A 27,667-nucleotide genomic window follows, 5' to 3' on the forward strand; every position below is an offset into this window, starting at 1 on the left:
AAAAATTCATATAAAGTTTTTGAACGTAATGATGTAATTCAATGTAAATATTTGACTTTGAAACGATGTCTCCTATTTATGAAAATTACATTGCCACATCTAGAATAAAAAAATAGGGAATAGAGTGACAAGGTGACAAAAGAGATGGTCCAAAAACAATGAGAAAGATCCAGTGATCAATTGGAGGAGAGGATGTATAAAATAACCAAGATGTAACTTTAAAAAAATTATTGTTTTGTCATCACAAGTGTTTTAAGTCAGAAAAATAAATAAATTGTTTGGATTGACTAAATAACTTTTTTATAAAAAAGCATATATATATATATATATATTTAATAAACTCAACAGAATTGTGTAAAGATGATTTTAATCTTGAGGTAATTAGTTAGGTTAACAAGAGATCCACAATATCATAAGCCTAACATAAAACAAAATTTTGAAAACACTCGCAATACTACTCCCTAACTTTTTTAACAATTACTAAACAAATCAATTTCTTTACATTTTTTTTTCTTTTTTCTTTTAAATTTTTTTAAAAAAAAATGGAAGACGAACAAAATGACTAAAAAAACAATTACCAAAACCCACAAATATTGGTAGACTGACACATCAAGTAGTTAGCACAATTCATGACTGTTTTGGTCAAATTTTTGGGAATTAAACCTAAACCTAGGTATTGTGAGAACATATTTTCGAACACTTTTTTCATCTAGCCATCATCCAAGAGTTTATTCAAAAGCCACAAACAGCTAGTGACATTGAATGACTATTGAATTGTTGTCTTTGGAATCATCAGAATCACAATGTGGATGGTAATCCAGCAAAAAGCCTAGCACTCAATGGTTTATCATCTTTAGATCAAGTACTTGATGATTGACTGAATGGAGAAAGTATTGCAAAGAATCTAGATCCAATATTGTGAGCCGGTGTGATATGCACCATATCTACATATTGTTCTCTATTTCTTACATATATATGTATGAAAATTTCTATAATACCTCTCAAAATAAAATTTATACGACACACTAATAAGTAAGACTACGTTGATAAAATTATATTAAGTCATAACTAAATTCATATATGATTTGATTACAACCTAATATGATCACATTACGAGCGCATGTAAATTAACCTTACCCAAGGTGACAAGTGATCTTAATTATGAGTGTGTACCGTATAATAAGCAGCGCATCATATATATATACCTAGGAAGTTGCTTTGGGCGGAAAATTTATTTTGATTCAAGTAAATCCAATCGCCAATTACATGGATAGGTTAACCCAGCCATTCTAACCAATTGTATTAGAAAGACATTTTCAAAAATCTTTATGTTTTATTATATATATATATATATATATATTCAAAAACTATAGAAAATCCCTAACAACTTTTGTATCCTAATGATTCTTGAATGTCATGATGATAAATTTATATACATAAAAATAAAAAATAAAAAGAAGAAAAAAAATAGAAACAGACTAGTGTGGATCAATGTGACCTCCTTTTTTTTGGGTGAATAAAGATCATCAATGTGACCTTTGACCTCAATGCTGCACCATCAGCCCTCCCCCCTAAACACTTCAAAGTCACTACCAACTGCCTTACCTTACTCCCTAAGAGCCCAACAAAATGCACAAAAATAGTCCAATATTATTAGTCTCCCAAACTTCAACTGTTCATTTTGCGTGCTGCAGGTCCATGATCACAACCATGCACTCACATTCCAAACCACTCGATTATCTTACCTTTGACCAGTACCTCTTACTTTTTTCGCAATGGAATCAATCCGATCATGCTTGTGGCTGTTTGGGAATTTCACATGATTCTGTGCTCATCCGAAGTTTAGCTATGATCCCTGCTGCTCTTCTTCAGCAACATTGACATGTGTTCGATATAATCATGGCCTTTACGTCGTGTCCCTCCCATAATCCATTCCAGAGCCTCGGCTGCTGCATCTTTTTCAGCTTGTTTCTTGTTTTGACAAGGTTGCCCCATGATCTGCATTCCGTTGAACTCCACAGTGGCTATGAACTGGTTGTTCTGTAGTTGCCTTGCCTTGTACGTTGGTGCATCGTAACCTGCCCGTGTGACCAACATTTGGAGCTGGCTCTTTGAATTATCACCCCCGGGACCACTGTCTGTTCTTGAAACCAAGGCTTGAGGTTTTGCTGTAATAGGAGGCAGCTTCGAGGGCAGTAGCACCTGATGGTTGAACACAAATCTGCCATCGCTTTGATCCTCGGAGATTAGCAACCTTACGGCTGATATAAGTTTGATATGTTTGTGTACTGTCCTGGGATTCAGCAGCTGCAAATAGAAATTTAGTTATCTGACTTAATGATAAACAAGTATGTGAAGCGTTAATTACACTTAACATTGCTGCACTTGCACCTAATCTCACTTTGGTCTCCTCACTTTTAGTTGTGACAGTCAACCAACTCACACTTTAGGTCAAGTGTCACTCTAATCTGTTCATTTAGCGTTAAATAAGGCTGACAAAAATGGACTTTTTCCTAATTTCATGTTTAACGAGCCTTTTTTTGGGCGTCTTCCTCAATGAACCATGATATTTAGTGTGTATATATCATTGTAACAGAGTATATAACAGAGATATACAAATGTATATAACGTGGTTTTGGGAGGGAGAACTGAAAAAGGGCGTGTTAGACATAAAATTACTAAAAAAAACGCATTTCCATTAGCCTCATTTAACAATGCTAGAATGACGGCAGGATGAGATTTTCACTTGACCTAAAGTGCGTTGACTGTCACAATTGGAAGTGTAGGGACAAAAAGTGAGGTTTCAGTACAAATGCCGGGGTGTTAAAGTGTAATTAGCCCAATGTGAAATATGTAATGCACTATAATTAGGCAGAAGAAGAGACAACAAATTTAATACATATTCAGTAGGCATGCAACACAACAGCAAGTTGCCACCTATGCAATTTCTGCAAAATGACATGAATAACAGATCTGATGTGAATGAAAACTACTTCTGAACAAATAGCTCCAGTTAAAGGGATCACTTACTTTGTTATGAATTAACTCCTCAAATTCTCTCCTTAAACTTTGGTACATTTCTGCTATGGCAGGTTTCATGAAGAACTCCAAGTATCCTCCTAACATTTTTAAGTGGCCATCCTGTTAAATCAAGGAAATGATCGCACAAAATCAGCATAAAAATCAATAAAATGCAAATGCAAATACTAACAAATGCCCCCGGGGCACTTATTGAAGTGTAATTAACGATCTATTTTTATACCAAAAAATAGTAAAGTAAAATATTGATTTTTTATTACCATTAAATGCGAGGATTCCAGCCAATTTAGTTTATTGTAGGGGAAATTCTATTTGCATACCACTAGTTGTCTAAGTACACACCATCTCCTCACTATTTACTTAGTTCACACCACACCCAAATTGAAAGTTCTGATTTTGTCGCAATAAACCACCATCTTTCAAATAATGCCAAATTACCCTCTTCTCCAACAAACCCTATAACCGTAACCACTGCCACCAGCCCCTCAGCTACCTCTCCTCCTCACCGAAGCTGGAAATTTGGTGGTGGCTGGTGATGGCAGGTAGGAAATTAGGGTAAGTTTTTGTCCAAAAGTGTAATTTGCTTGAGGGACAAAACTGTACTTAAAAAAATTGAAAGATGGTGGTACTGAGAAAAGGAGTGTTGTGCAAATAGAATCGCCCTTATTGAATCACTTACTAAAGTTTTTTACTACCAAACATACCCTTTTCAAATGCTATTCATTTTACTTTAAAATAATAATTGACATTAATTACCCCTTAGCAGGACCGAAAATAAAAATATGAATGTATGCATGAATATCTATCCCGACAAGAGTGCGACAACGACAGAGGAAGGTTTTAAGTAAATCACATAGAGAGAGGGGGAAAAAAACTAAAACTTACGGTATCCCCTCTTGAAATGGCTCCACCAAATAGTAGCAATACTGAATCAGACACAGCTGTTGAATCCCGAAGAAAAACAGAATTCACTTTGATCTTCTCATTGAAAACTAGCCATGGATATGGAATCTTAGATTCCCGAGCATTGACAGAGTTCTAGGCAGATAATAAATAACAAGGAAAGAACATGCAATTAGAGTGAAATGAATCAGAGCACCCAATTAGAACTTTCTCAATTCATAATAAGAACAAATTGTTACTGCATAAAAATTGAAGTGTTCTCCAGAGAGGAACTTACAGAATACAGAAGCACCTGACCATCCTCCATTGTTTTTAAAGAGAATGACTTTTCATTGTGCTGTTAATACATTTACGTCAGCACTCACAAAGACTACATGAAGTATAAGAAATAAAATTTTGCACATAACTCTAGACTTGGTTCGTTTAAAGTAACAGAAAAAGAGATCTTGCCAAATCATTCCATCTATTATGTTTCGAGTAGTAAAGTTAAATCATTATTTATCTTTCATATACCAATTCAACATAACAGATGCACACCAAGGGATAAATCAAGGGGATCACGCATCAAAGAGTTCCATCATACACCTCAACTCCTACAGCCCGTTTGGATAAAGTGATTTGGTGAGAAATGATCAGAAATGGGGAGAGAGAGAGAGAGAGAGATAATTCTTTTCTCATATTTGATTTACAAGTTAAGTGAGAAATGTTGAGATAAAGAACTCTCTTATTTTGTAGGTTTCATTTCTCACAAGTATTGAAATTTGGTGAGAAACAAGCTAATTGGTTGTATTTTTTTATAATATCGAGATAGCCCATCAAAATACAAAGAAAGAAAGAAAAAAAAAAAAAAAAAAATACCACCCATATCCCTATATCACATACTTTGCTTTCTTACACATCTAAAGATGTTATTGAGATCATTTCTTTTCTTTTCAACCCTAGCTGAGAGTCCACAAGCTTTTCTTTTCTTTTCTTTTCTTTTCTCACCCCCGATCCAAACGGAAATCAAAATAAATTATGAACCAAACAGAAGATATGGATGCCAAGGCTTACCACAATAGAACAAATTCCAGGATACAGGCCATAGCAAATAACTGCTCGAAGGAGATGTTCATCATAACTCCATGAATTGCAGGTGGTTGTATTGCCATCAACAAGGCCAGTGTCCTTGAGCAAGGAGTAGAACTCCCTTCGTAGAGCGTCGATAGCTTTCATTGATTGTGCAGAAAGAAAATTCTTCCAGCAGTATTCATATCCAGCTAGGTCTCTTTCAGCATCTTTCCAGCCCTCATATGCACGGACAAGAGCAAGGTGGTCACTGTAATCACGTGAAAATTGTGCTTTTGCTAAATCCGCTAGCTGCAAAGAGGAAGACCCGTACATAAATGAAACATTGCCAAAGATACACAAACAAAAAACTTGCAATATATTAACACATGCGTTACTGTAGTCAGTTTCACTAATTTTGTATCATGGAAAAGTCTACTTCCAAAAATTATTTGCAACCCTCAGATCCAACCACCCATTCACCACCCTTTTTTTGATAATTGGGTATCCGGGTAAACCCGACTAATCGAACCACCCATTCCTCTCTTAACCCCCACACCTCTTAACCCCCACACCCCATAAAAGACGAAGAAGAACGCACCAAGTGCCAACAACAAGAACAAGTGAACCTACAAGGTGAAAATGAAAATTTATTTCATTGTAAATTTTAGGGTTAGCATAGCATATTAGCATCACAATTGCCAATATTCTATGTTGTCATTACAGCCAAAAACTGGCCTTATAAACTGAAAATATTAGTTTATTTTTTATTTATTTTTTTATTAAGTAGAGTTAAATGAGCAAATGGGCATCACCAACATACAAGAGAAGAGAACAAGAGGGTTAAGGCCTCACTCAAAACAAAGTTCTACAATGAAATTTACAAAAGGTGGATTCACAAAAATATCTTGAAAATATTACGTAGAACGAAATGTTAAACTAACAAGTTTAATATTAGCAAAGCATCACACCTTAGCAGCTCTAAGTTCCAAAATAAATTAGCCAAAAACATATGGATAAATATTTTTGTAGATTTATATAGAAACAAGGCCACACATATGACCACCACCAAACCATAAAAGACAGAAAGCTCAACTTACATCCTTCTTATCCAATGGTGTTAGGAATGGATCTCGGACACTAAGACCAGCCACAACAGTCAATACTGAATCCAGGCAGTTTAATATAGCACCAAGTATTAGCATCTTTCCAAGTTTAGGCTCCATTGGAAGCTTTGTCAAGTAGTGTCCTGTCAAGGGCTCAGACCACATGAGGCTAAATATTCCAAATTCTAACAATAAATCCTTAAAACTTCATAGAATCTGTAAGTCGAAAAATAGATGAAGAGATAAAACATATTTACATACCTAATACAGTCAAATTTTCATTCTCGTCTAATGCCCCAATGATTTTTAAATATTCAATAGCATTTTGAACCTACAATAAAATTATATCAAACAGTTATGCACATCAAATAACTGACATGCATGAATGTGATGAAAAAAAGTGATAAACATGCACACTTCAGACACAGAAGTATGCACGACAAATGGAACTTATAAGCGGAAATCTCAATGAGCATTACCGCTAATAATTCTGGTGACTGCAAAGCCCTAGACAAGAACTCAGAAATACTTCCAAGTTTCAAACTTTTGATTTGCAGACAAAGGGACTGCAAAGGTGTCCTTAAAATTTCTGGTAACTGATAATCTGCAAAAGCATCATATACACATCTGGGATAAAGATGGAAACACTCTCCTGGTTGAACGCGGCCAGCTCTTCCTCTTCTCTGATTTTTCCATTAAATGCAAATTACATGTATATACGCATATTAGTATAAATATAATTAAACAAGATAGTAAAAAAAATGTCATAGCGAAAAACAGAAATACCACTACAACTAAACACCCAGAAGAAGGAAAATATTGTAAATTTTCTGTATCAAGCATATAAAAATAATTAACATTCTAACGAGCACAAAATGTAGGTAAAATTCTAAAATTTATACAAAATATGTAAAATTTAATGTATAAAGAGAAATAGAGAGAGAATAAATTGTATGTATTATTGATTGATTTATATTGATTTGTTACAATGATTCCTATATATAGAAGAGTAGGTGGTAGTAGGTGGTAGGTGGAGTAGGTGAAGTGGAGGTGGTAGTGGTGTAGTGGGTTAGGTTTAGTGGAGTAGGTGAAGTGGAGGTGATAGTGGTGTAGTGGGTTAGGTTTAGTGGAGTAGGTGAGGTGGTAGTGGTGTAGTGGGTGGATTTTAACAGCCCCCCGCAAACTCAAGGGGGATAGGAACTAACCAACTTGAGTTTGGAGAGAGTAACAAAACAAGAAAATACATAAAAATAAAAAAGGATAGGAGACACTGTATGGTCGTGTCAGACCGTTGGTGAAGACACTGTATGGGGTGTCATAACGTTGTAGAGGACACTGTATGGTGGTGTCAGACCGATGTAGAAGACAGTTTATGGGGTCATGTCGGACCGTTGTAGAAGACAGTTTATGGGGTCATGTCGGACCGTTGTAGAAGACAATGTTGTGACAGTTTACGGAGTCTTGCTGGACCCTTGTAGAAACTAACCGGAATCAATGTCGGGACAGTTTACAGAGTCTTGTCGGACCCTTGTAGAAACTAACCGGAATCTATGTCGGGACAGTTTACAGAGTCTTGTCGGACCCTTGTAAAAGTGGCACCCTCAAAAGGTGTGCCCAATCTTTCAAAAGGCGTGCCATCAAAAGGCGTGCCCAATCCATAAAAAGACGTGCCATCAAAAGTTGCGCCCTCAAAAGGCGCGCCCACTTCATCAAAAGTCGTGCCCGACAGAAAGCGTCGAGCCATCAAAAGGTGAGCCGGAGACGCGGCGAGGCACGTGAGCGACAGAGTGGCGTGTCGGCCGCGTCGTCAGTGTCAATATAAACCAATGCGGAGGCTGTGCTTGAGGCAGAAGCGAAGACAAAAAAACCTGGGAAAAAACTTCTGAAAAACTCTTCATTTTCTGAGAGAGATATTCGTTTTTCTGAGAGATTGAGAGATTGCCTCTAAGAGCTGCAAATCTTGAAACACTCCCCTTCCGAACATTATCAGTCTGAAATTGCTATTTCGCTGAAACACTCAGCAACCCAAAAAACATGGCCTCTTCTTCCCGTTCAGCTACCCAGAATATGGCCTCTTCATCCCGTGGTCTACTCACTCTCTTTCCCGACCTCAACGAGTCAACAAGAGAGATAACTGGTGCGGAGGCCCGTGAACCTCAACCAAACACCTCTGGTTTTGCTCCGTTGAACTTTCCGATGCGGTCGGTGGAGCAAAGAATGGCAGTGCAGTCGGATGTGGAGGCCAATCAGTATACATTGAAGTCATGTGTGGAAACCATGACTGCGGTTACAAATTTGTCGAACCGGCTGCAGAGTAGGACAAATGAGGTGCAGCAGTTAAACGCCCAACTGGCTCTGCTCCAACGCATGTATAAGGATGCGCGAGCAGAGTTAAGTGTGCTAAAGGCGGAAAATAAGGAGCTGAAGCGGAAGGCCACCGTGATGTTCCGATTTGGAGGTCCACCGTATGCTGTAGTGGAGGAGCAGGGAGGAGGCAACTTGCTTGGTGGTCTAGGAAGCACGGAGGCAACACCGGCAAGGACCACCCAGGACGGAGGCAAGAAGAAAAGACCGGCGGCTGAGTAGAGAAGAAAAATCCCACTGTGGGTGTGGTAGTTTTGTTTTTGTTTGTGTGGGTTTTTTTTTTTTTTTATTTATTTATTATTATTATTTTTTTTATGTAAAAGTGTGATCGGGGTTGATCCCCTGATATGAATAAAATGACAAGGTTGTGGAATGTTGGTGGTGTTATTTTGTGGTGTTGTTTTGTTTAATAAGAAAAATAAAATAAAAGAAAATAATGGATAAAGAAAATAGAGAAAAATATTTGTGAATGGGTGATAAGAAAAACAGCAGATTTTTTTTTTTTTTTTTTTTTTGGTGGAATATAAAATAAATAATAATAAGAGAATGGAAAACGGGTGATGCTTACTAACAAGGGATAGGGAAAATATATTATAATAAAATATATATATATATATATATTAAAATAAAAGAAAAGGGTGAAAGAACGTGGATGAAATAAATTAAGAGAAAGGAGAGATATGATTAAAGTGGGTTTGAAAGTGGGAAAAGATGAGAGAGAAGGATGTCCAAGAAGCTTGTGCTTTTGATAGTTACACATTACCCAAGCTGTATGTGAAGATGCATGTTACTGTCTTACACTTCTGCAGGCTTGGTATTCTTTGTGGGGCACTTGCAACACGTGACATTGAAAATTGTATTCGAAAATGATGACATCTCCAACATGAAACGTCTTGGAAGCAGCCCAGGCCTTGTAATCAATATTCCCAATGATGGTTCAACCAGCGGAGTCCCCAACCTTGTACATTGCTGCCATTGAAACCTTCAAGCCAGCAAACATGGCTACCAACAACAGAGCCACAGCTCTACACCCCACACCCAAATCCATGGCTAAGAGAGAGAGAGCAAATCGGGAAAAAAACAGCAGTGACGAGCAGAAAAGCAGCGCCAGAAACGCCAACGACGACGACGAGTAAGAGTACAACCACGGATATGTGAGAGGCGAGGTGAACGGCGATAGAGGCTAGACGATGATGCGGGTGCCGCCGCCGACATAGCGGATGAGGGGTGTAAGAAAATGTTGAAGAAGTCAAGGTATGTGTAGAAAATAAGCGGAATAGGTTGAGGTCCGGCGGGCGGCCAAGGCGAGGTTGCCGCCCGCCGGTGAAGCGAGAAATACTAAGGTCTTAACCTTGCTCTGATACCATGTAAAATTTAATGTATAAAGAGAAATAGAGAGAGAATAAATTGTATGTATTATTGATTGATTTATATTGATTTGTTACAATGATTCCTATATATAGAAGAGTAGGTGGTAGTAGGTGGTAGGTGGAGTAGGTGAAGTGGAGGTGGTAGTGGTGTAGTGGGTTAGGTTTAGTGGAGTAGGTGAAGTGGAGGTGATAGTGGTGTAGTGGGTTAGGTTTAGTGGAGTAGGTGAGGTGGTAGTGGTGTAGTGGGTGGATTTTAACAAAATATAACTAACATGCTGATAAATTTAGCAACTCAATCTAATGATCAATGTGGATGGACTCTTTGTCATCTCCATCTTTCATGTCTTCCTCTATGGCCATTTCATACAAAACACATTTATCAGCTTAGTAGAAAAGAAAACATATAACTTGAAGATCACAGTAGCAGCTGCCACTTACACAAGGATAGGCATCCAAACAATTCAAATTCAGTTTTCGAAAACCGAAGAATAAAGTATTTGTGTTTTCATCCAAGTTCTAACACTGGACAAGCAGCCAACCAAAGGACAAATGTGGGTCTACTTCAATCAGGTAACTGATAGCCCAAATGAGGAAAAAAACAAGACCATGCGTATCAAGTAAAATTAATAACGGAGATCCAGCCACATTGATCAGCACTAATTTGTCCGTGTTCACAGTTGAGTTGGCTTGGGATTACTTAATTCAAAAATCACCCAGATTGATAATGTAGTGTACACACTCTTCTTATGGTTCCTGAATGACATCCAACGGTCACATTAAGTAAAAATTCTTGTACAAGGTTTTTGTGCTTGATGCAAAAAACCCTTTGGGTAACATCTGGAATGTAGCTTCCACCAAATTGACCACATATGTCATAATCAACCAAATACAAAGAGTGTTAAAATTGATGTATTATTGATTGATTGTATGTTATAAATTACAAATGGTGAGGGGCTCCTTATATAGGAGATGTAGTGGAGTAAGTGGTAGTAGGTGGTAGTGGTAGGTGTGTAGTAGGTGGTGGTAGGTGGTGGTAGGTGTAGTAGGTGATGGTAGGTTTTAACAGCCCCCCGCAAACTCAAGGAGGATAGGAACTAACCAACTTGAGTTTGGAGAAAGTAACAAAACAAGAAAATAATCTGAAAAATAAAAAATGGATAGGAGACACTGTATGGTCGTGTCAGACCGTTGTAGAAGACTGTATGGTTATGGCAGACCGATGTAGACAACAGTTTATGGGGTCATGTCGGACCGTTGTAGCAGACAATGCTGTGACAGTTGTTGTGACAGTTTACGGAGTCTTGTTGGACCCTTGTAGAAACTAACCGGAATCAATGTCGGGACAGTTTACAGAGTCTTGTCGGACCCATGAAAGAGCTAACCGGAATCAATGTCGGGACAGTTTACAGAGTCTTGTCGGACCCATGAAGGAGCTAACCGGAATCAATGTCGGGACAGTTTACTGAGTCTTGTCGGACCCATGAAGGAGCTAACCGGAATCAATGTCGGGACAGTTTACAGAGTCTTGTCGGACCCTTAAAAAGTCGCACCCTCAAAAGGTGTGCCCAATCTTTCAAAAGGCGTGCCATCAAAAGGCGTGCCCAATCCATAAAAAGGTGTGCCATCAAAAGGCGAGCCCAAGTCATAAAAAGATGTGCCGGACATGATGGCGAGGCGCGTCACCACATTGGCTTGCGCGCCCGTTTTGTCGTCTGGCGTCAAGTGGCGCGCGATGCGCGTGTCTGCCTTGGCTATTTAACCAAGACGGATGCTGAGGCTGAGGCAGAGGCTAAGACAAAAAACCTGCGAAAATCCTTTTGAAAAACCTCTTCCGTTTCTGAGAAAGAGATTCTGGAACACTCTGTTGCCCAGAAAATGGCCTCGTCTTCCCGTTCAGCTACCCAGAATATGGCCTCTTCGTCCCGTGGTCTGCTCACTCTCTTTCCCGACCTCAACGAGTCAACAAGAGAGATAACTGGTGCGGTGGCCAGTGAACCTCAACCAAACATCTCTGGTTTTGCTCCGTTGAACTTTCCGATGCGGTCTGTGGAGCAAAAATGGCGGTGCAAACTGATATTGAGGCCAATCAGTATACTTTGAAGTCATGTGTGGAGACCATGACGGCGGTCACAAACCTGTCGCACCGGCTGCAAAGTAGGACAAATGAGGTGCAGCAGTTAAACGCCCAGCTGGCTCTGCTCCAACGCATGTATAAGGATGCGCGAGCAGAGATAAGTGTGCTAAAGGCAGAAAATAAGGAGTTGAAGCGGAAGGCCACCGTTATGTTCCGATTTGGAGGTCCGCCATATGCTGTAGTGGAGGAGCAGGGAGGAGGCAACTTGCTTGGTGGTCTAGGAAGCACGGAGGCAACACCGTCAAGGACCGCGCAGGACGGAGGCAAGAAGAAGAGACCGGCGGCAGAGTAGATAAGAAAAAATCCCGCCTGTGGATGTTTTTTTTTTTTTGTAAAATTGTGATCGGGGTTGATCCCTGAGATGAATAAAATATGGTTTGGTGTGCAAATTTGTAAAATTTTTTTGTTTTATTTTTATTTATTTATTTATTTTTTTTGTTTTTTTTTTGTAATGGAAAGATGTTGGTTTGGCAGGAGCCCATGGTTTTCAAAATACAATGGTGGTTTGTGTATCTATGGAGGTGTAGTACCCACGTGCTACGCAATAGTTTGTGAGTGCGTATGATTTTTTTTTTTTTTTTTTTTTTGAAATAAGAATAATAATAATAATAATAATAATAATAAAAAATGGGTATCATGGAGTGGGCGGTGGTACAAAAAGATAATTTAGAAGTAGAATGATGGGTCAAAAAGTAGAATGAAAGAGAGAAAAAAAGGTGCACATGGGTTGGTAGTTTCAATCCATTAACCTGGCAAAAAGTAGAATAAAAAAAAAATGCACATGGGTTGGAAAGTGAAAAAAAGAGAGAGAGAACAGCGTGTGTAAAGTGGACTTTGTTGTTTGAGAGAGAGATACCGTGGGTTTGGTCTCACCAAAAATCAGAAATATAGAGAGAGAGAGATGGTTACATGAGTATCAGGGAAATGTTGAGGCAACCGGAGAGGATTACTCTGTTGAACCAGCAGAGAGCAGAAGGCCTTTCCGTGCTCTCCTAGATGTTGGCCTTCTACGAATGACCACTGGAAATCGTGTTTTTGGTGCTCTCAAGGGAGCCTTAGATGGTGGGCTTGATATTCCTCACAGTGACAAGAGGTTTGCTGGTTTCAGTAAAGACAGTAAGCAACTTGATGCTGAGGTTCACCGCAAATACATCTATGGAGGCCATGTTTCTGCATACATGGCGACTCTGATGGAAGATGAGCCAGAGAAGTACCAGTCTCACTTTTGGTGGTGTGGTGGCTGTGCCCAGCTCACCAAATCAACCACATCACCATACATAGTGCTCAGTAGAAGCACTGATGAGAGCTGTATGAGGACAAGAGCTTTGACTGGGAAATCAGGACAGCCAAGCCAGGTTGGCAGCACGTATCGCCCGCACGAACAATGGGTGAGAAATGATCTGGGCAGACCAACGCCGCGTTGAGTGGGCGGCGTGGTCGTCGCTGGCCAGGGGCAACTGAAAATTGTGATAGATCCAGGTTTGGTGCTCGGGTGGAATGGGTAGATCGGCAGATAAGATTGTGAGACGGAGTACCGGAAAATACTACGAAGACCGATATCTGTGTGTTTGGAGCTTTGGAAAAAAATGCATCATGAAACACCAATGGCGAGTAGTGTTGGCTCAATTCGAGCTAGCAATGGTTTGAGTTGCTGCAGTGGGCGGTGGCCGTCTTTTATTTCAGAAGCGAGGCAAAGGTGGTGAAGCAGAGTGAAGGTATGTGTAGCAAAATTCTAGCGGACTAGGTTGAGGTCCGGCGGGCGGCCAAGGCGAGGCTGCCGCCCGCCGGTGACGCGAAAAAATACTAAATTCTTAACCTAGCTCTGATACCATGTTAAAATTGATGTATTATTGATTGATTGTATGTTATAAATTACAAATGGTGAGGGGCTCCTTATATAGGAGATGTAGTGGAGTAGGTGGTAGTAGGTGGTAGTGGTAGGTGTGTAGTAGGTGGTAGTAGGTGGTGGTAGGTGTAGTAGGTGATGGTAGGTTTTAACAAAGAGCATATAACAGAGTTCACAATTCTAAGACAATAATCAGTAACAATAGGTTATTGAATAAAGACTCAAGGGAAGAAGAAGAAAAAAAAAAGGAAAAGTGCCAAATTTGATCCCTCAACCACAATATTGATACTTCTAAGTTGATTCAAGCTGACAACTTTCGAGTGCACCGTAAGTAACATTAGGAATCACCTAATAATTTCCCTTCTGGTGTTTCTGCAGGAGTTTTTATGATTCCACCAACAACTCATGTCTGCTTCAAATTAGTCATTTTGTTGGATGCCATATTAATGGTGCTATCTAGAATCAAGATATCATTTTCCTACATGAAGCTTCTCAAGATCATCTTTTGAGAAAATACTTCACTGTTTGCATAGAGTGCTTCACGAACGTAGACTACAATTGATGGAGGAACTTTACTTCCACAACTCTCCAGAGTTCCTCAGTCGGGCAGAAATGATGAGGAACGTAAAGGAGTTGGTTGAAGAATAATTAATTAGAAATTTTAAATCTATTTAGGAATTCTAATTAATTTATAAGTTTTGATGTCATTAGGATTTTAGTTTCCTTCTTTTTTTAAAAAAAACTTCCTTGATAGATAATATTTTGGGCTGAGGATGCATTCTTGAACTAATATGTTATTTGTTATTTATTTTCATGTATTAAGTTTATTTGTCACACAGTATTCACATAGTCATAAATATATATATATATATATATATATATTCTCCCGCATTCTTATTGTGCCGATGCAATGATTTTCCAAAATTAACCATGTCAGCAAGCCTGCTTGATGCCATCTCTGTGTTGGTGCCTCATTTAATTAAAAAAAGACCTCCAAAGTTGCAACTTTTAATTGAATATCCATCAACTTTGAAACATATTATGTACAATACCTTGCAAATATATAGAACACTAACAATTATCAAAACCTTGACATAGAATCAACATCATTCAGAACTCAAATAGAGAAGGAACACAAGAAAACAGTAAAACCATTACAAACTTCAACATCACATAAGCAAGAACTCCCTAAAGTAGCATGGATGAGAGCACCGTCACAACTTGACATTTCCTTCCTTGCAGTCACATAGTGCTTTTAGAATGTAGAAGTTTAACAATTTTGACTTGGAAGGCAATACTTTTTGCTCATTGAAAAAAATAAAAATAAATAAAAAAGAAAATAACTGGGGAAAAAAGCCACTAAAGGTCTAAATGATCATCACTAATGCTGTCTAAAATCAAGTAACTTTTAAAAAATTGTGTCTACATGAAACCTGACAATCCAAGCCATATCTAGATCATAAGGAAAGCACAACCAATAACTTAACTTCGAAACTCTTAAAAAGATACATTTCTGGAAAAAAATGTGTTAGTCCAAAAAACACATAATTAATCAGATAGGTTACCATAGGTAGCATTTAATACGTTATATTAAGGAACAATATTTCTAATTTTCTGGGAATTAAAATTTCAATTAGTAGAAAGGCAAATCTCTGATTATGAAAAAAAGGAAAGTAAAACAAAACAAAAATAATATCCACCATATTTATCAACAAAAAAAATAATAATAATATCCACCATGGAGGTGGGGGAACTAAAACCCTCGTTTAACACATTTTGACTCCATGACTTGGACTTGATTACAGTTTTACATGAAGCAAAAATGGAACACTTCATCTCAGCTACTTCATACCTGCATGGCTATACCAATACAAAAGCTAAAGTGCTGAGCATAGGGGAGCTTTTAGAGGCTTGATAAGAGTTTAAAACTTAGAAGATGACAGATTCAGAAAAATACCCCAATTCAAAAGAGGGATCACTTTTTAATAGAGGGTCCTACAGAGGATAAGAATTTCTGTCATCATTTTTCTGCAAGAATTATGTCATTCAAGACGACAATTTTGATCTCACTTTGAAAACTTGAATTTCATGCCCCGTGTGTGAGGGCATGACTTGTCCCAAATAAATGCCTGGTTTCAGTAGTCTGTACACCTCTTCCATATTGGTTAAGTCTGTAGTACAGAAAATCTAAAGAATTGCTCACCTTTCATGCAATTCCTTTTCTAAGGATGAAGTATGCAGGCCAAACAATCAGGGGGATCATGAGCCCTCGGTTGAAGACATGGAAGACTGCCATGTAGCCTCCAGCATGTGCCTGAAAATTATGTGGCTTTCATCTCATGTGGTCTTTTCAGGGGTACTAAGTATTGAGATTAACGAGGGAACAATAAATAGTTATCAAACTTTTTTGTCATGGCTACAACTTAAATCTTTCTGGCTTACAGTTTGTCTATAACACTTCAACCAAGAAAATGCCCACACTTAAAAATTGGAAAGTTTTCATGTTTAGCAAGGATTTAAATCACATCGAAGAGAGTGCAAATATAACTGTGAGGTCACTTGCAGAAAAGAAAATTCTCTGCCTATAACAATATATAAAAAATTCCATTCGCCGGACAATATAAAAGATATTTCATGTGTGGAGAACTAAGCAAACAAAAATAAAATAAAATAAAAGATGCGCAAAAACAAATTGAGGAAGAGGGGAAAAAAGGAAAAAAAAAATCACAAGGTAAGCCATGAACAACAAATATAGTAGTCCCCTTCCTAAAAGATTTTTCAACTGAAATAAACTTACTTGTTTAGCAGAAACCTTTGAAATCCAGGAAGGAAGCAAACAAGGAGTGTTATTCAGTGCATCATATGATGTTTCTTTTGCCTTTCCGCAGTCGATAACAAAAACCACATCATTAATTGTTATACTTGTCTCGGCAATATTAGTAGCTAGCACTATTTTCCTCACTCCATCTTCAGGCTCATCAAATATCAACCTCTGTATGCATTCACATAAGAATATATATATAGTAATTACAAAAGATCAACAAATAATATATAGCTATTCCGATTTAATCCTCAAATAAATATTTAAAATGACAATAAAAAAAGCTCGACATTAAATCACTTCCTTCCACTGAAGATAATGTAAAAAAAAAAAAGGAAAAATGATTTCAAAATAGATGCGCAAGTGAAAACACAAAAGGAAAACTCATACAAGGCAGATACAACACCGATTAGCAGATTCATACATTGAATGCATTTTTTTTAATAATCAAATTGACCAAAGATTATGAAATAAAGAAAGCAGGAATAGCCTGTACAACCTTAGTCACCTAATCCGTGCAAATATCATGGTGCTTGGCATTCTAGATTGAATTTTTTGGAGCAATGAATTTCAAATTTTATCATATATACAGCTATTGCACCATTTTATGATGGATTTACAAACATTGCATTTAATTCACCATTGATTGACCATCTGTCACTTTTTGTTCACAGTGATGCATGTGTTTTTTGTATGAGAAAACAAAAAACTGGGTGAAAAAAACTTTGGGATGTCAAGAATTGAACCAAATACCTCATCTGAGAAATAACAAGCTGCTTACCACAAACACAAAGCCAAGTTGTGGCTTAGGCATGTCCTTTTTATTATATAAGTTTCAATTAACTACTTCACTATAAAAGACGAAAAGGGTATGAACTAAACTAAAAGAATGATATTAAAATGGCTCATACACCAATTGATAAGTAAAACCAAGCATACTCTAATTATAGCCAAGGGAAATACTAATGGATAGATTGATAATACTCCAAAATACATGGAAGGAAAGTAGCATACAAGAAAGAACAAAGCTGAACCACAGACAAAACAACTATTATATGTCAAAATTACCTGCTCCGCACTGGCCATAGAACCATGGCATGCAAGCAACAAAACTCGGCTTGTATCTCCCAAGATAGGATGAGCTTGGAGCTTATCCTTCAGAGAGCTTATGTCATCCCACCCCGTCATAAATACTAAAATAGCTCCAGGCCTTTCTTTCTCACATATGTTGCATAGAAGATATTCAATGAGGTTAAAACCAATACAATCAGGATTCCAACAGGACAGAGATTCTTGTGTCTGTGGGCTAAAATCCTTAAAATCAGCAGCTCTGAGTGCATCCTAATAACATTTTTCCAAAAGAAGATATTAGCACAGGAAATACTGAACATGAATGCTATGAAAGTAGCTGCCAACATTTCAACATACCTCAACAGCTGAAGCAATTTGGCTCTTCCTCTTTCTTGGAGCTTGTTTGTTCATTTTCCACATCTTATCCTGACCATAATCATCGATTTGATTGTATGGGGTCAATTGATATCCAGTCATTTCCAGAATATTTTCCAGGAAATGAGTTCGAACAGGGTAGGTAAAGCCCTAATTAAACCAGAATATAAAATTAAGTTGGGTTCAAGGTCATATTAAATCCACAAGCAACATTATCAAACAATAAAATTTAAATATGGATATGTTTCCCACATTGTATGAAAGTGTCAACCTTTGCATTCTAACAAAAATTGATGTCAGGAAATGAAATAAACTTGCTATTGTACAAAAGTAAGTTGATACCTATGAACCTTGAAGGAAAACCTTCACTAGTAACACAAAATATGTATCATCATAAACAAAACAAGGAAATGTGTTACATGGACTCTTCTATTTCTCCCAAAGTATCCGTGTCCACCGGATATAACAAAGGTAAGGGTGTGGAATATGTGTCCGACACCTCCATCCAATTTAGACACTTAGATCCTCTAATTTTTTACGATATTTGATGAAAAAGAAACTCACATTTGTTAGTAAAGAAACATTTGTAGTCTCACATGGATTAGAGAGAAATTTCATATTTTTTTCTAAATCCTATTCAATTTCAAGTACCTTACTATATAATTTACATCATATTATCTGTGAAATATGTGTTCATGACACGTCCCCATAAACATATCCAACCTTTGGATATTTATCCCAATATCCTAAGATTTAGGTTTATGAAAGTCTGACATTTGGACACACAAGCACCAGATATTCATACCCGAGTCCATGTGGCATATTAAGGATAATAATGCCCACCACTATGATTACCTCCCTCAATATCATAGTGGGGAGGGAAGTTATAACATACCTAGCATATATAAAAAAAATTCAAAAAAATGGAAAGCATTAAATAATGCCAGTACTGATTAGCCTAGTGTGCTTTCATAATTGTATATTTGTTATCAATTTTCTCATTAGGAGAATCAAATCATTTGAGGCCCAATCAACTAGTATTCCAACCTGGTGGTGCTGCATAAATCCCTCTAGAATCTCTTTTTTATGCAAAGATATGCCATAAATGATAATGAATATTTTATCTAATTTCTTAGACAGTGCAGAGCACCCTCTTCCTTTGTATAGACAAGACCTTTCAATTGGAACACGAGAAGTGTGACTACAGGAAGCACAGAAAATTATAAATAAAACAGTAGATAGATTAACAAGCAAAACATTACCCTTACTGTTGGTATTACTGGAAACAAGTGTAGTTTTCATAAATTTAGGAAGATTTCAATTTTATTTTTATTTCTTTTGGTTCTTTACAAAGTTAAAAATAATTTAAATTTTGTCATTAGAAGATAAATGATTGGGGGCTTTGAGAGGTTACACAAAATCATCCAAGAAACTCTCATTCTTCCTCAAGGGCTTTGGTTAGGCATTGACATGAGTTTTATTCATTTTTGTTAGAAGAAGAAAAAATAAATAAATAAAATAAAAAATAAAAAAAAATTTGTAGATGATGAGGGAGGGATTGTGTCCGCTTGTCAAAAGCATCATGTGGAAGCATACATTCAAGGAACATTGACAAGGAGACCATTTTGAGGGGGTGAAAAAAAAGAGTAAATTACTCCTACCCAATCTTGCTTGGAGAGCATCCACATTTACCACTAACTGTCCCTTCTTTTCCGTGCTAAGAAGGTATCCGAGCGTGTTAGAGCACCCAATTTATCTGAAACTGTTTATCCTTAGTCCCAAAACAGTTGGCTTACAAGAGTGAGCAAACTCAAGGAGAGTTTACTTTTGTAAAAATTCTACTTATCAATAGATTAATTGATACCTTGTCTTTTTTATGATAGAAAGTGAGTTAGGATTCAGCGACATTGTCCTTAGAGGCTAAGTTTTTGATGTGATGTGCTCTGAGGGGTAAATAACAATGACTAGATTTTTTTTGTTGTATTTTGGTATGATGGTTATTTTGGTAATTTTTCATTTTAGGATTTTTTAAGAATCTGAGTCTCTATATAGGACTCCAATTAGGTCAGTTGAGAGGAGAGAAGTCGAACGAAGATGAAGAATGACACATCCACACCATCGATGAGAAAGGGTCAATGGTCTTTGAGGTTCAATGATCCCCGATAATGGCCAGTGGTGGTTTGATTGTAAGAAAAATTCTTCTAATCAATCTCTGTTTTTTCTATCGAGGTAAGAAACAACAATTGTTTCAATTTCAGTAAAAACCCTAATCAATCTCTTTTTTCTTTTTCCTTTTTTTCTGATGAACAATGTCGTTCAGTGCCTTAAAAGGTTTAAAAATATATATATATATATATATAAATATTTGAATTGCACAGAATCGCATGACTGCACGATTCGATGCGATAAAACCGATTCAAAAAATGAATCGCACAATTCAGAGAAATTTGCGATTCCAGATAGCGATTTGTATCGTGAAGCCTAAAACTCATATCATGTCGTATGAATGCACATGACAAAGCCATTAAATTCTTCCCTTTCGTTTTGTGATCCAACTCAATCTACCTGACGGGAAGGAAGTGTATTATTATTCATAGACGGGAAGCAGGAACAAGATCTTGGAGCAGATGAACCAAAACTTTCCTTAGCTATATAAGAAAATGGCTACACCACATGCAAAGGGAGATGGAAGCCCATCAATTTTGTATATTAAGATGTCCAAAAAATTGAAATTCTAAGAAAAGGAAGATTTCTGTCAAAGAACAAGTATGAAGACAAAGGATTTCCATAGAACTGAGGAGAGGGATATTTGGAAGTGATTTTCTTCCTCCGCACTTTTCTCAGAGGTGAAGTATAGATCTATTGGCAATTATATAGTGCGCTGGGAGGAATAATGATATCCTTTGAAAATGATGTTCTAGGGACAGAATTTAGTCTCTCATAATTATGAGCATGGTTGTTTGTATCATACGATTCGCGGTCTGAACACATGTTTCCTCTGTAAGAGTAGTGATCCATATTCATATTTACTGTTACATTCCTCCATGTTAATGGCAATGGCTCTCTACCCTAGCAAGGATTTGTCTTTCCCATTCAAGTTCGCCTAATTCAAGATGTATTTCGGAGGTTTTGCAAAGCTACTATAGAACTAAAGGGCACTAGCATTGTGTTTTTTTACAGCTTTACTTCAGGTTGTTTGCACTGAAACGAATTCAAAAGCAGTCAAGAATGTAAATTGCTGGCCAATGATCTTTTAAGTATTGTTCTTATCGAACTGCCTATTGAAGAATTTAAACAGCTGCCTGACAGAAACTATCAAAAAACTAAAAAAAAAATTGAAGAGGCTTGCATTCAATGGAAATTTTGGCAAGGGGGGGGGGGGGGGGGGGGGGGGGGGGGGGGAAAGCACATGAAGAAGTGAAAGAAATGCTTTTTTGTTTTTATTGATTTTCTCTCTTTTTGTTTCAACTTTTTGTACAAGGGTGGTAACTCCTTGGAACTTTTTCTAATACAAATATTATTTACTTATCAAAAAAACAAATTAACAGATGCTTTCACAGTTTCAACTAGAGTAACTAGCTTGTGGTGACTCCATAATGAACTATTGAACTTGAACAGCATGTCATAAAAATCAATTTTTATTTTTACAAATGCTCTCTTAATAAATACCATTCAAGCTTGGATTGGGGGCAATTTTAGAGACTTCACTAGAAACACAATTCTTACTCTCCCAACGTACCACTCAGTGTTTTAAAAGGCTCCAGGCGCACCGAGGTGATACGGTCTCCTATAGCCTAAGCGCGAGGCTCGAGGCGAGGCGCACGCCTCACCAACGCGAGGTGCACATAGTAAAAGCAAAGCAAAATTATAAAATAGGCAAACTTTTTAACATAACAAATATATGTAGTATATTAAAAATATAATATCTAACAAAAGGTTTAAAGTATCACATTCACATTCACCAAAAACCTTATGTACTAAGATCATCCACATAAAATTAATAAACACATATCATTAAAATTAATAAAAAAAATTGTTCTTATAAACTAATCAGCAAATATATATATATATATATATTAAATAAATAAGACAGAAAAGCCAAAAAAAATTGAAGAAGAAAAATAAAAAATAAAATAGAAGAGAGAGGGGGGGGGGGGGGGTTAGAATCAGCCAACATAAAAGTAAAGGAAAAAAAAAAGAAAGAAATAGGACAGAACAGAAGAAAGAGAGAGAGTGACTGAGAGATAGAGGAAAGAAGAAGAAGATTGAAGAACAAGAAGATCAAAGAAGATCAAAAGAAGAAGAAGAGAATCGAGCACTGACCAGCAAGCAGCAACTAGAGAGCAATGAGCAGCAAGCAGCAAGCAAGCAGAGACCAGCGAAAGCAAAGAGCAGCAACGAGAGGAAGAAACGCGAAGCGCATAAGGCCCTCACCTCGAGCCTCAACATAAAGCGCTCGCCTCATTGCCTCAATTGCACCTCCTCTATGTCACCTCACCTCAAGCTTAGGCACGCGCTTAGGCACGCTTTTCAAAACACTGCACTGCACTATTTATTCATCAAAGTGAAATTTTAACTATTCAGAATGTGTTATCAAAGGAGCTATGAGGTTTGCATCTTGGTTAAAAGGAACTCTAGTTCAGTGGTGGGACAGTTACCCTTCCTCACTCCAATCATTGGCATTTTTCTTCTTCAACTGGAAAATTAAGAGATACATGGTACGGAAAACAAGGAGACTAACACATTGATGTAACCTGGAAAATCACAACAATAAACACAAACTGCAGTGTATTATTGAAATAGATATGTTTTGGATCAATTAGGCAATAACTTGGGGCTAGAGAGAGACAAAAAAGTGGAAAAGCCTAGAGTCCACTAGGGGCCTTGAATCCGCAAGTATAGAGAGAGAAAGATATGGAAGAAAACCATATAGTCCACTAAGGGGCTTGAATCCACATGCAGAAGAATAGAGAAGGGGGTGGAGGGGGAAAGATACATGGTCATTACCCTTAACAAACCCACAGAGTTCTCACATCTTGTCCTCCGCTCAAGTTCTCAACTGACTCAATTGAGTCCTATTTATAGACTCTTTAAAAACCCTAAAATGCAAAATTACCAAAATAATCCTCATACAAAAATATAACTAATCAGGCTCATTTTCCCCGTAGACCACATCACATCACATATTGACACAAAAGGAGGAAGCAAAAGAGATTTTTAGGTCCTCTTCTATCCAACTTGATTGTTGGAGTGCTTGATTGAGAGGGGACTTCATGTGATCATTCAATGTTTTGTTTTATGCCAGGTTGGATGAGGGGCAATTTATGCCATCTCCTAGTGCTTCTTGTTAGAATTTACCAATTTACTCCTCCACCTACCATCTCCACTAGCACCCACTTCACCTACCACCTCCACTACACTACACCTACTACCCAAACCCTCTCCTATATAATGCCACTCTGATTTGTAATACAATAGATCAACACAACAATCTTGTAATTAATCAATCAATAATACACAAGTTTTAACATGGTATCAGAGCAAGGTTAAAGATCTTGGTGTTCTTCGCCTTCCGGCGGGCGGCAACCTTGCCTTGACCGTCCGCCGGATCTCAACCAATTCAAATCTCTCTCTCTCTCACTACACACAGAGGCTCTTTTGTTTTGAGGCTAGAATGGCAAAGGAAGTTGAGGAAACAGTAGTAACAGAGCAGGAGTTCTCAGCCAAGGACTACCACGACCCACCTCCAGCTCCGCTAGTGGACGTGGTGGAGCTGACAAAATGGTCCTTCTACAGAGCTATCATTGCAGAGTTCATAGCCACACTTCTCTTCCTCTACATCACCGTCCTCACCGTCATCGGCTACAAGAGCCAGACTGACCCCATCAAGAACGCTGACCAGTGTGGCGGTGTCGACATCCTCGGCATCGCATGGGCCTTCGGCGGCATGATCTTCGTCCTTGTTTACTGCACCGCCGGTATTTCTGGAGGGCACATAAACCCAGCAGTAACGTTCGGGCTGTTCTTGGCACGTAAGGTGTCACTCATCCGAGCGTTGTTGTACATGGTAGCCCAGTGCGCGGGTGCTATCTGCGGTGTAGGGTTGGTGAAGGCTTTCCAGAGAGCCATGATGCATGTGCGCCACCGACACGACTCGAGCCCTTTTCTGCCGAAACCACCACGCCGCCCCTCGCGGCTGCCACCGCCGACGACCTCGCCTCCGCCATCGCCGCCTCTGCCGTTCCTCCCTCGTCCTAGCTCGCCGGAGGCCCCAGTAGCAGCAACGCTCTGCAGCGCCGCCGTAATCACAGATTTCTACGTCGCCAAGCTCGCCGAGCAAGCCGAACGCTATGACGAGATGGTGGATGCGATGAAGAAGGTTGCGACTCTGGAGCCGGAGCTCACTGAGATTTGCGGTGATATTATGACTGTCATTGATGAGCATCTCATTCCCTCCTGTTCTGGTGGAGAGTCCACTGTTTTCTACTATAAAATGAAAGGAGACTATTATCGGTATCTTGCCGAGTTCAAGGCTGAGAAGAAAGAGGCTGCTGATCTGTCACTCAAGGCAGAGCTCCGACACGGCGTGCTTGATAGCTTGGTGTTGTTCGAGAAGGTTGGGCAAGTGTTGGTGGCTGTTGTAAAGTGAGGACGGCATAAAGAGACCCACACATAATCATCCATCCCAATTCTCTCTCTTCTTTTTCCAACATAATCATCCATCCCCCCACACACGCACATGCATAAAGAGGCCCATTTTATTTTATTTTTTTATTATTCCAACAATCCCTTTACACAATAACAGCCCCATGTGCTATTTGATCTCTTTTATGACACTTTTTTTTTTTTAATTTTATTTTATTAAAAAAAAAAAAAAAAAAAAAAAAAAACACGAGGCAACCCACGTGGGCTTGTCCTCTCTCTTTCTTCTGTTTGATTTTCAACTCTCTTATTTTTATTTCTTTTCTCTAAAACCCTTTTTTTTTACTCTTTTTCACATACCCATTTTTATTTTATTATATACTCAACATTCTCATCATTCTTTTCCCCACTCCAATATATTATCCTAGCCTTAATTGATTCCACTGATTTCCCCCACTTCATTTTATTTTTTATTATTATTATTCTTATTATTATTATTTTATTTAAAAAAAAAAAAAAAAAAAATTCATTCCAGTTTAATTTTTCTGCTCGCCATTCGGATTTGCACAATACACTCATTTTATTCATATCGGGCTCAACCCCGATCCACATTTTACACAAAAAAAAAAAAAAAAAAAAAAAAAAAAAAAAAAACAACAACAACAACAACAACTTTGTTTTCTTTTCTGCAGACGGCCACCCACCGATCTACTCTGCCGCCGGTCTCTTCTTCTTGCCTCCGTCTTGGACAGTCCTTGACGGTGCTGCCTCCGTGTTTTCCACACCGCCGAGCAAGTTCACTCCCCCATACTCCTCCACTGCCGCATATGGCGGCCCTCCAAATCGGAACATCACGGTGGCCTTCCGCTTCAGCTCCTTGTTTTCTGCCCTTAGCACGCTTATCTCTGCTCGCGCATCCTTATACATGCGTTGGAGCAGAGCCAGTTGGGCGTTTACATGCTGCACCTCATTTGTCCTACTCTGCAGCCGGTTCGACAAATTTGTGACCGCCGTCATGGTTTCCACACATGACTTCAGAGTATACTGATTGGCCTCAATATCAGTTTGCACCGCCATTTTTTGCTCCACCGACCGCATCGGAAAGTTCAATGGAGCAAAACCAGAGGTGTTTGGTTGAGGTTCACTGGCCACCGTACCAGTTATTTCTCTTGTGGGCTCGTTTAGTTCTGGAAAGAGCGTGAGCAGGTTCTGGGTAGCTGGACGGGAAGAAGAGGCCATGTTTTTGGGTTGCTAAGTGTTTCAGAGCAGGGTTTACAGAGTGTTTCAGACTGCCAAAATTCAGAGGTTTCCAACTGGTTTGCACAGCCTCTGCCTCAACCTTGGTTATATAGCCGAGGCAGCCACGCGCATCGCGCGCCACTTGCCACCAGCCGACAAACGGGCACGCAAGCCAAGGCGCCCACGTGCCTCGCCATCATGTCCGGCACACCTTTTGATGACTTGGGCACGCCTTTTGATGGCACGCCTTTTGAAAAATTGGGCGCACCTTTTGAGGATGCGATTTTTTATGGGTCCGACAAGACTCTGTAAACTGTCCCGACATTGATTCCGGTTAGTTCCTTTATGGGTCCGACAAGACTCTGTAAACTGTCCCGACATTGATTCCGGTTAGCTCCTTAATGGGTCCGACAAGACTCTGTAAACTGTCCCGACATAGATACCGGTTAGTTTCTACATGGGTCCGACAAGACTCTGTAAACTGTCCCGACATTGATTCCGGTTAGCTCCTTTATGGGTCCGACAAGACTCTGTAAACTGTCCCGACATAGATTCCGGTTAGTTTCTACAAGGGTCCGACAAGACTCTGTAAACTGTCCCGACATTGATTCCGGTTAGTTTCTCTAACGGTCCGACATGACCCCATAAACTGTCTTCTACAACGGTCCGACATGACCCCATAAACTGTCTTCTACAACGGTCCGACATGACCCCATAAACTGTCTTCTACAACGGTCCGCCATGACCCCATAAACTGTCTTCTACATCGGTCGGGCACCACCTTTCAGTGTCTTCACCAACGGTCTGACACGACCATACAGTGTCTCCTATCTTTATTTTTATTTTATGTATTTTCTTGTTTTGTTCCTCTTTTCAAACTCAAGTTGGTTAGTTTCTATCCTCCTTGAGTTTGCGGGGGGCTGTTAGAATTTACCAATTTACTCCTCCACCTACCATCTCCACTAGCACCCACTTCACCTACCACCTCCACTACACTACACCTACTACCCAAACCCTCTCCTATATAATGCCACTCTGATTTGTAATACAATAGATCAACACAACAATCTTGTAATTAATCAATCAATAATACACAAGTTTTAACACTTCTTTTTGTACCAGGTTGCTCATTTGTTACCTTAATCAACTAATTCTTCATCATTATTTCATTTCTACCAGTCTCCTTATCTATGAAAAATTTGACTTTCAATGAAAGGAGAATTGGGTAGTTTAGGTTTCCATTTATTATTAAGCTTCATTTATGCAAAATGGAGTACATAAAATGTATTAAGCAATTCAAATTAGCAAAAGATAACGCACCTTTTCATTCCTACTCCACAATTTCTCTCCAATCTGATCATCCGGTATTTTAAGGACAACCTCAACCAAGTAATCCATTTTTTAAATTTTTTTGGCTCAGCACAAGTAATCTATTTGTTATGTTAATACTAAACTCAAACATAAATTAATTATGGCATGACCAGATTTACTCATTTCCACATCCTCGAATCTAAAGTAAATGGAAATAGTGAGATAGCTCCAAGGTAAGCAAAAACCAAACCACATAATAATACAAGAGGCTAAACCATTGCCAAAGTGAAATATTTCCCTCACAAAATCAAAACAAGAATCAGAAAGTATATTTGTAACTTCAAATTTGTGTGGGTAGAACAGAATATGACATCCAATAACAAGCATATATTATGCATA

General features: G+C 38.5%; 2 protein-coding genes across 5 annotated transcripts in view; one reads left to right on the forward strand and one right to left on the reverse strand.

Moving 5' to 3' along the window:
- Positions 1-1,313: 1,313 nt before the first annotated feature.
- LOC114294237 (DExH-box ATP-dependent RNA helicase DExH5, mitochondrial) overlaps positions 1,314-27,667 on the reverse strand; it is a 58,678-nt gene continuing 32,324 nt past the window's right edge. For 3 of the 4 annotated variants that reach the window (XM_028238361.2, XM_028238364.2, XM_028238363.2), the window contains exons 9-19: positions 18,059-18,226; positions 17,699-17,971; positions 16,607-16,801; positions 6,575-6,778; positions 6,357-6,426; positions 6,090-6,238; positions 4,996-5,301; positions 4,220-4,279; positions 3,925-4,077; positions 3,031-3,141; positions 1,314-2,307 (exon numbers count right to left, since the gene is read on the reverse strand). In XM_028238361.2, coding sequence (XP_028094162.2) covers positions 1,843-2,307; positions 3,031-3,141; positions 3,925-4,077; positions 4,220-4,279; positions 4,996-5,301; positions 6,090-6,238; positions 6,357-6,426; positions 6,575-6,778; positions 16,607-16,801; positions 17,699-17,971; positions 18,059-18,226 — 2,154 coding nt within the window. In that variant the 3' untranslated portion in view covers positions 1,314-1,842. Of the gene's footprint in view, positions 2,308-2,899; positions 2,949-3,030; positions 3,142-3,924; positions 4,078-4,219; positions 4,280-4,995; positions 5,302-6,089; positions 6,239-6,356; positions 6,427-6,574; positions 6,779-16,606; positions 16,802-17,698; positions 17,972-18,058; positions 18,227-27,667 lie in introns of all 4 variants that reach the window. The other variant, XM_028238362.2, reaches the window with a different exon arrangement.
- Positions 23,428-24,798, forward strand: LOC145801351 (uncharacterized). Its single transcript, XM_082892502.1, has one exon. It carries the CDS (start codon positions 23,751-23,753, stop codon positions 24,723-24,725), a length of 975 nt encoding a protein of 324 aa, XP_082748628.1. The 5' UTR covers positions 23,428-23,750; the 3' UTR covers positions 24,726-24,798.

Source organism: Camellia sinensis, chromosome 10 (assembly GCF_055761805.1).
Source record: "Camellia sinensis isolate YWXY chromosome 10, ASM5576180v1, whole genome shotgun sequence".
NCBI lineage: Eukaryota > Viridiplantae > Streptophyta > Magnoliopsida > Ericales > Theaceae > Camellia > Camellia sinensis.